General features: G+C 33.9%; 2 protein-coding genes across 2 annotated transcripts in view; one reads left to right on the forward strand and one right to left on the reverse strand.

Moving 5' to 3' along the window:
* Positions 1-10,148, forward strand: part of LOC128217417 (muskelin-like) — a 54,879-nt gene that overhangs the window by 16,031 nt on the left and 28,700 nt on the right. Inside the window, exon 10 of the mRNA XM_052924561.1 lies at positions 274-431. Coding sequence (XP_052780521.1) covers positions 274-431 — 158 coding nt within the window. The remainder of the gene's footprint in view (positions 1-273; positions 432-10,148) is intronic.
* LOC128217418 (uncharacterized) lies at positions 1,663-5,501 on the reverse strand. The gene is made up of 2 exons (XM_052924562.1): positions 5,205-5,501; positions 1,663-4,582 (listed from the first exon to the last, which is right to left on the reverse strand). Exons 1-2 carry the CDS (start codon positions 5,251-5,253, stop codon positions 3,165-3,167), a joined length of 1,467 nt encoding a protein of 488 aa, XP_052780522.1. The 5' UTR covers positions 5,254-5,501; the 3' UTR covers positions 1,663-3,164.

Raw genomic sequence — 10,148 nt, forward strand, 5'->3', positions numbered from 1 at the left:
TTTCATAAACTCGTTTAATAAAATCTTGTATTAAATGACAACTCGTGTCAGATCCTATATTTATTTAACTTCACTCAAGATATATTTGATTGAAGATAAACCCCTTTGAAATTGGAATTCTGTTGGATCCCAAATACCATCCTCTTTTTATTATGAAAACTTACAAACTAGTATTCCTGCTTACTTCTTGAATTATTTGACATATTACAGAAAAATAACGAAAAAAAATATGCATCATATTTTCTATTGTATTTGATTGTGTCATTGTTACAGAGTGACTTCTACATGTATGACATAGTGAGTGGAAAGTGGACATTAATAACGGAGGACACGGCGTCCATGGGTGGTCCGAAGCTCATCTTTGACCATCAGATGGTCATTGATATTGACCAGCAGACCCTCTATGTGTTTGGGGGAAGGGTGCTCACATGGTAAGGGTTGTTCTTGTAATGTGTTTGTTGTCTTGTGACATTGTACATGTCTAGATTAGTTTCTGTAGGGCCTTGTACCTTTAAACAGGAACTTGTTAGAATTGAAGGCTACTGTGCTTTTCCCATTGTGTAATTGTTAAAAGAATGTGTGATAAAAATTGCAAAAGATAAAAAGAAATCCATTCGTCAGGTGTTGGCTTATCTGGGCTGTTACTTGGGGGATTTTTAACTAAGTTGGCCGAAATGTCTAACATGAGGAGCCTGCATGTCTAAAGCAACACGTATGTCAGTATGTCAAAGGTCAAAGTCACACTGAAGGTTCAATGGTAAAAAAAGCACAATAAAGTGATTTTTAATGGGCATGGCTATCAAAAGTTATTTTTATTTTGTCGACACTTCACTATCAGAAACATATTATCAAATACAATGACCAAAACGGAGTAAGGTTTAATATGGCAAAACAATCTGTAACGATTCCATATCTGCTACCATTTTTAGGCACCACAATAGGAGTCCGTCCGTCCGTCCTTTTCTCCTTCACACCCTTCTCTGGAGAAGAGCTTAAAACTACTTATGGGATTAAAGTAAAACTTGGTATAAAGAAAGATGGCAATGAAAGGATGTGCAGTGCACAAGAACCATAATTCCATCATGCATATTTATTGGGTTATCTCCCCCATTTGTTCATAATTGGTGCTTAACGGGGCCATATCTTGGATAATACTAAAGGGATTGAAATGAAACTTCAAATATAGATTGGAATGAGGGGAAGTTCAGTGTACAAAAAACATGGTTTTTGGAAATCAGAGTTTGTCTGGGTGATATCTGCTGTGCTTTTAATTTCTACTTAAAGAATCAAGTTTATCCTGTATGAAAAATACAAGCATGATTGCAATATGTGCCAGAAGTCTTTATCAATCATCATGATTTCATAATTGAATGAAACAAAGGTGTACATGACACTGCCCTATGTTATTGTACAAATTGCCTACCATTCACATTTAAGTTGAATGATAACTTTAGCTCTGATAACAATAACGCTATTTATGTTGATCAGAGAAGATATTTTTTTCAAGTATTTCATAACCATCCGTTTATGCGTAAACTGTGTAAGCTGAACAAATGCAATCAATATTCTACTATTGCTATCTTAACAAATTCCATTGAATATATTGCACTCATTATAGACAATTTCAATAGACAAACCCCGTATAAAAAATGTGAGCAGGTGTAAATAACAATGTTTTATGTCGCAAACATGATTGAATAATTCTTCACTTTCACAAGTTTTGAACTTAATAGAAATCACATGACACAGCTATAGTTGGTATTTTAAATGTGCTGAATTTTCTAAAATAATTTCAAAATGGAATTGAATTGATTTTTTCTGCAGAAAAGGGAAATAAAAATAATTATGTGAAATGTGTCATTAACTGCAAATAGAAACAAACAATTATCCTCTATATGCTAAATAATTCATCATTAGATATTAAAATATCAGTCTTTGTCACACAATGTACAATGGGAAACCTACATAGTCACCATCAATTTACTTCCTCTATAAAAGATACATTGTATTTAAAAAAAAATATGATTGAATACTAACAAATATTACACTATAAAATGGTATTCTAAAAACTATTTTGTATCAAAAAGAATTTCATTTGATTTTTTTTATTCAAAAGCACACAAACCATATGGTTTACAATTGAAATCTGTTGGCTCGATATCCTAGGGACCTGCCAAAATACTGTGAATTGGTTCTTAACATCAAGTTTGAGCCAACAAAGAAATCTAGCCAAGCGTTATTGAGCCAACTGGTTTCGACTGTATGAATCTGAAACAAAATATAGTAATAAAGGACATTTAAATCCCAAATGAAATGAAGGAAATATCAGTCACAACAACGGCCCTTTCATATGATGCTAGCATTATAAAACATTGTGTCATATTAGCTCGGAGTGCAGATCATAAGCTGCATGATGTGTCACTTTAGTTCACAGCTCCAATCATAAGCTGCATGATGTGTCACATAAGTTCACAGCTCCAATCATAAGCTGCTGGATGTTTCACATTAGTTCACAGCTCCAATCATAAGCTGCTGGATGTTTCACATTAGGTCTTGGCTGGTATTCGTAAACCATCTTAGGTCATTTCCTAACCTAAATCATTTTCCTTAGTTAAGTATTTCACTTATTATATAAAATAATAGAAATTATCTTAAATACTCTTATTTGCATTGTTTGATTAGAAATATATAATTTTATGTTAAAACACATTACTTTTCTTTTAATTTGACTACAGAAAATTTAGGGAAATGATTTAAGTTAAGAAATAATTTTTATGAATGACCTTCCTAGAGCTCCAAACATCAGCAGCATATTTGCTTAATCATGCAATTCAAATAACAGAAAGCGTATAAAAATGCATACAAAATGATGGTTGATGAAGTTGTTTCTATATGTTTAACATTGTTTTTTGAAATGATATTTACTGTTAGCATGGTGCAGTACAGATCATAAACAATATTGAGTGTCTGTTAATATTTATCATCTAAGCACTTGATGAGCAAGTAATCATCTTTTTACCCAATTGGTTTTCAAATCACTGGGTAAAAAAATAACCAAACGCCAAAGCCTGAATACCCAATTGCAAAAAAAGAAATATGAGTAATAACCAATTTATTGCGAAATCTTATTTGGAGCTCTTGATTAGATAGTTTAGTTGCACAAGTCAACAGTTAACAAGGATCTCTTTGTCAAATGTAGGTGCCAAATTCCCGCTACTTTTACAGTGTAAAATTCCTGTGTTCCAGATGTCAACGGAATCTTCCAGGTCTTGAGCTTGATAAAATGTTTTTTGTTCTTCTCTGATATACCTTACATTATAATCCTCGTCAACACCATCAGCGGACCTAAAATAATGTAACACAGCCGTGGTCGAGTCAGAAGACCTATCTTTTAGATTGTCACTTACTCTAAAGTCTGGTTGTGTGCATTCTGTTCGTGTTTTCACTTTCATGTTGTAATGTATATCGCCAAAGACTTGTTTAGGTTTCAGAAGTAATCTGTCTTTGGAGATAACATATTTTATTTGGAATATGAATTCTTTGTGTAAATTTACAATAAAATTCTCTGAGCACTGTTCTTTACGAACACTTCTTCCATCTGGCTGATGATTAATAATGAAGCATTCATGCTTTCTTCCATCATCTAGTTGCAGTCTGGATTTGTTAACAACCTTTTCAATAGCAACTCGGACAACTTGTGTTTTGTTGCGTTTTCTCAAACTGTTAAGGGATATTAAAGGAAGCAGATTTCTGTGACTGAAGTGAATATCATCAGAATTGAAATAATCCAGATCACTGTGACTGAAGTAGATGCTCACATTATTGAAATACTTGGCATCCCTGTACAATATTTTCTCATCATATTTTGTTGATTCTATAAGGATCTTGCCATCTGTATTCCGTGTAGAAAAAACAAAAACGGAAACAACTATGAAGCAAATCAGAACAATAACACCTCCAATACAGGTGAATATGCTTATGTAGTATCTGAACCTCTTTGTACCTTGATTATCTTCTTTGTTTGCCTGTTCTTGGTCATATTCACCACAGGCTTTCTTCAGCTTGTCCGCACAGCATTTTTTCAGCTTGTCCCCACAGCATTCCTGACAGCATATAAGAGCATACATACATAATGTAACTATTGCCTTTATTATTTGAGAAACACTCAGTTCTTCCTCTCTACAGCCTGTTATTACAATTGTTACTATCAGAATGGGAATTTCGCTTGAAAATGCTGCAAATAAATCATACCCTTCAGGAATAATTTCTAAATCCTTTTTCTTAGAGTGCTTGAACCAAATGTTAACCGAATGTATACATAATTGTGTTACACCATTTAAGAAGGAAATGGCAATAAAAACTGTAAGTGCTATCTTCTTGGCACTGGATGGAGGACCGTAAACAAGTCCTTTCTCTATGGTGTATAGATCAATCAACATTACAATGTTGCTGAAGAAGCTGACTAATACTGCAGGTATGAAGAGTAAATCTGCAGCTATGCAGAGTAAATCGAAAACTGTCCTGTCTTTCTTGACAACTTGGCTTATGCCATGAGGTCCGCTGCTGTTTCCAGGCTCTGATTCTAAATTAAAAGTAAATTATTTGATAAACAATATATACACTTAAACACCATTAATCAGAAGTTGTAGGGATCCAGATGAGAATTTAAGATCAACTCTAATTCTGATTAACAATTTATAGAAAATGACAGCATTCACATATAATTTGTGGCGCAAAATATTACGGTAAGTCATGAAGTTTGCAATGTTGGCTATACGTAACCAAACTGTTGAATTTTGTTTGAGTGGTCATTCAGTATACATTTATGTTGAATTTGTTTTAATAAATGACAAATGATTCCTTTTTATTCTGTTTCAAATATACATTTATCTGTGATCTGTGTTTTAGACTCTACCCTCTACTCTTTTATGGCGTCATATTTCTTCTGGTAGCTTTTCAAAATTTGAGGCCGCTAACCACCCTTTGCTTTTATTACTGATCCAGATATCCTCCCGGGTTGATTATCGAATTTACTTAAATGTTTTATCCGGACCTGCCCATATCGTTCCATGTTAGTAATCTTTTCATAACTATTGTCTATCTAAAATATATAAGAAAAATGCATGTTCACAACTTCTTAGACCGATGTACATAATAAATGTTACATGTCTAGGTTTCTTTTCCAAAAGAACACGAGAACATACCTTGCAGTTCGATACTTTCAGTAACAACAGGACTTCCAGTTGAGCCCATTTTTATGTCGCCTCTCAATAAGCTCTTTTACATAACATAAAGTTAAAATTGTATGTCCCTGCTGTCTTTTATTACTTTTAACTTGCTGACTTTATCATTTCTCCTTAGTTGGTCTATAAGGTTGAGTTCACACATTATTTAAAAAGTTCACTTTAAAAAACATGCTTGTGCACATAAAGTATTGATTTGCTTAGGTTCCATCTGTTAAAACATGCTTTTACTCAATTGACAATTTATTCAATGTGACGTTGAAAACCCTGCATGTTAAATAAGCACAATCCTTTCCCATTCAGCAAACTTAAAAAAATCTGCTTAATTTTATGAGTCATATATGGAGTCAAAAATATGTCTTAGAGTGAAAAGCTGCAATTGACTAATCAGGGATCAGCATAAGCTGCATCATAGCTGTATACATCCTGGGGCAGTATTCATTAAACATCATAGCTGTATACATCCTGGGGCAGTATTCATTAAACATCATAGCTGTATACATCCTGGGGCGGTATTCATTAAACATCATAGCTGTATACATCCTGGGGCGGTATTCATTAAACATCATAGCTGTATACATCCTGGGGCAGTATTCATTAAACATCATAGCTGTATACATCCTGGGGCAGTATTCATTAAACATCATAGGTCATTTTTTAACTTAAGTTGTTTTCTTAAATTGTTCATAGTCAAATTAAAACAAAAGTATAATGGGTTTTAAAAAATGTATATTCAGTAAAATAAATGATGAATAAGAATTTCAGATATATTTTAGATATTATATCATATGACCAGTTAGATACTTAACTTAGGAAAATGACTTGAAATAGGAAATAACTTGAGATAGGAAAATGACTCGAGATAGGAAATGACTTGAGATAGGAAAATTACTTGAGATAGGAAATGACTTGAGATAGGAAAATTATTTGAGATAGGAAATGACTTGAGATAGGCAATGACTTAAGACGTTATATGGATACCAGCCCTGTAGTTTGTTAATCAATAAAATAGTCCACTGAACAAATTTCAATATATCACTACCCAACTTTCAGCAAGAATGAAGAATGTTTGTTTCAAACAAAAAAATTGTCCAAAAGATTTGAGATTGAACTCTGTATTTCTATTAAAGGGACTAGGCATCAGGAGGTCCCAAAACTGGCAAATACAGTATTTCTTTAAAACAAGCCTAGAATTAGCAATATGAACTAGTATAATTATATGAGGCTGATTACAAATCATTTTACATGATTAAAAGAATATTTCATCCCTTTCACAGCTGGTTTACCAGTTTATGAATAGTGGTTTCCCAGTTGGTAGTGTGTATATTTATAATGTGAAAATCATGTGATTAGTACAGAGACATAAATCAAAGCATATTTCAAATTTCATGGGGTTTACGTGGCAGACAATCCTGGTAAATTTTGAATTGGAAAAATAAGTAAAAACTGCGATAGATACATGTGTCATTAGCTATGTGATACATCGGAAAGATTCAATGCGTTGTTAACAACGTTATCAATTTTATGGAAGTTTTTAATCTTTTGTTCTTGCAATGGTTTCATCTGGTGTCTAGTCCCTGTAAAATCTAAAATGCACTAGTAATTATTCCTTATCTACTGAGATCGATGACTCATAAAACCTATTCAACTAATGTATTTTCTCATGCTTAAGTTTACTTCTTTAATTGTCGCATTTTATTTTGCTAGACAATGCATGACTTTTATCGTCTGCGCGTTTACAATAGGATATGGGCATATGCATGATGTGGAATGCTCTTTATCAGAACAAATTGCATTTCTTTTTGAAATTAGAGTTAAAGTTAGCATTGTTCATGTTGCAATATTGGAAATTAGACCTTCGAAAATTCATACCCTATGTTTGAACTTGTATGCTTAAAGAATGCATGCTAAAACATATCGTGCAAATTGCGCCTAACACTGTGCTAGTGTGTGAGTGAGAAAGTTTGGTGAATGACTGTTACTCAGTCACTTTTTTTGAATGTTGAATGTGTGAGAACACTATAATGGCACCAGTCAATTGTAACCACGGCCCCGCCAGGTCCGCGGATTAGTGGGGTCTTTGACTTTCTGTCCAGCCAAGCCCGGGTAAAGTCCCCGCCCTGTGGGGACAAATTGCTGGTAGAATCCCCCACCAAATGCCCCCGCACTCCAGGGACCCTAGGTAAGGCCCATTCTCTGCTATTTTGGGCGCAAAGACAAAATCACCGCATTCATCCGGTACTGCGGGGCCACCAGGAAGGTAAAAACATGGCCCATTTTCCCGGCTATCCCCCGTATACCCCAGACCGGGGGGGGGGGGGGGGCGTGGTTACAATTGACCATCATTGTATGTTTATCTGATTTCTTTTTCCCCAGTTTGTGATGGACTTTGTCTCGTTCTTTTGCTAAGACAGGCAGTTTCAATGTACCCTTTTCTGTAATGATTGCAAAGTTTCAATGTACCCTTTTCTGTAATGATTGCAAAGTTTCAATGTACCCTTTTCAATGATTGCAAAGTTTCAATGTACCCTTTTCTGTAATGATGGCAAACACTATCCCTATAGAAACACTGTCATGGGTCATGTCCCATTTTGTCACAACGCCGAAAATGATTAGTAGTCCATGGATTCAAGATCCCAATGCAATATTTTACCTAGAATCCTGGTATTCAACTGCCTATGTTATGTATGTGTACACTTAAAAGATACATAGTCAAGGTTTACAGAATGAGTCACCAAGTCATGGTTTATCTTAGTAAATTTTTGTTTAATTCTAAAACTTAAATAAAAAAGAAATAACAAATATTTATTGTGTTATTGATCATATTTTTGACATAAAATTACAAAAACAAGTGATCCGACAAGCTGGTGATTAACATCCCTTTTTAACACGATGATACTGGCATTGAGCATCTAAAATTCAGTGATTTTTTTTCGACGATATTGCATTCACATGTCAAGTTGTCTTTAAAAAGGCAATTTTCATGGTACGATTCTTTTTTCAATAACAATGCACATAAAACAAATGAGCATGAAATATACTTTAATAACAATAAAATATTACAACTGGGAAAGAAAAACTGAAATTATATGGATAATGACCAAGACTTGTGCTAGTAAGGCTAAGAAATTTATCATCATGAAATAAAAATTGATTTATGCAAGCGGAAAAAAGAAACTGTTTGTCTGTTTAATCTTAAATAAATCAACTTTAAATACTAGTAATAGACTGTTTTAATAAAAATGTTGTAAACATGATAACAGTGTGTTGCTTGGTAATAATGATACTTATTTGTGTGCTTTGTACGCAGTTCTGGCTTTTTATGAAGTTAGGGCACTTATTAGAAAAAAATGAACCCTATATGTTTGTGTCCATCATTTCTTTTATACATATTTTTCGTCTTTGCAAGCATTACATTATAAAGGCCATGCTGTCCTGTGATATGATTGTTTCACACCAACATTGCTGATCAAGCGAGGTTAGCAGCAGCTTCTACGATCACACAAAATGACTGGTCTGGAATTTTGTTCTCTAATGAATCTCCATTTCACTTGTCTAGTTGTGACAGCGGATGGAGGGTGTATAGGCATTCTGATTAACACTTTAGTGACACCTGTGTTGTACAGCATTATTTTTTGAAGCTGCAAAAAAGTTGCGGTTGCTGGTAGAATTTAGAGAAAATACAGCTTATGGCTGAACTCAAAACTTGTAGTCACCCTAATTGTTTGAAAGGGTTTATCTACAGAGATTTAATATTTATATTGGGTCGATATGATTTAACAGAAGTCTGCTTCTGCCTTGTACTTTATATTTTTGTCCTTGATATAAATGCGAGTTTTTTGACAACTTAAGATTTCAATGAGACTCTTTTGTGTCCTTTTTTGCTGTTAAAACCAATTGCTATGATGAGTGTCAAATCAGCTATGGACTGTAATTGATTTCACGCATATCGGTGAAAGAATGAAAAATATTGGTGAACGATAACTTGATCATTTCACTCTGCAGACAACTCAGATACTATTTTTTCCATCGTTTATAAGATTTCCTTCCCTTGACTTGAAAAAGTACATGTATGTCAAAAGTAGAGTACATATTTGTTGTCGCCTGTAGTGCAGTAATTCTTATTATTTTACTGCATACAATTACAAAAAGTAAGATGGATAAGAACACCATATACAATGATAATATTGCTATTTTTCCAGGTGATCTTAGATTCTTGAAAAGGATTTTCTCACACAAACAAAGTAAAGCTTCAACTTGATTTCATCCTCAGTTTTTTTAGTCTTGAAGAATTCACAATAACTTTCCCTACAACCGAACAAAATGCCTCCTGCTCATTTTTTTATAGGCGCCTTTATAAAAATCTGCCTTATTTTATGAATTTGCATGTTTATTTAAAGACAAAGATTTCAAAATAATCGTTTTCTCAATGCCATGAAGCTAATTGATGAATTTTCAATTAATAAAGCAAAACATGTTGCATCACTATAGCAGTGTTTTGGTAAAGTCATGATTAACTTGCCCTTGATTTTTCAAAAATTTACTACATAATGACAGACTGTTTTCTAACTTGAGCATTTCTTATACAATGTCCACTAATGTCTAGAAACAAGTTAAGCATACAAGTTCAAAGTTCTCCAAACCCTTGAAGTGTCAAAAATTCATTTCTGATCTGATGTTTATAGGCATAATAAATGCACAATATTGATAGCCTACCAGATTGCAACATTAAATTATATCTCCCTCAATAAATGAGGGAGGAAAAGCATCTACCATAGCCGCTCGTGTAAGATAGATTCATCCCGACTCTCGGGCACGGTGATTTGCGGAAACTCGGTTAATGTCGTTGCTGCAAAACACCCTGTGCGAGGGTCAGGATGAACCTATATTACACGAGCGGCTATG

Source organism: Mya arenaria, chromosome 14 (assembly GCF_026914265.1).
Source record: "Mya arenaria isolate MELC-2E11 chromosome 14, ASM2691426v1".
In the NCBI taxonomy this organism is placed as follows: Eukaryota; Metazoa; Mollusca; class Bivalvia; order Myida; family Myidae; genus Mya; species Mya arenaria.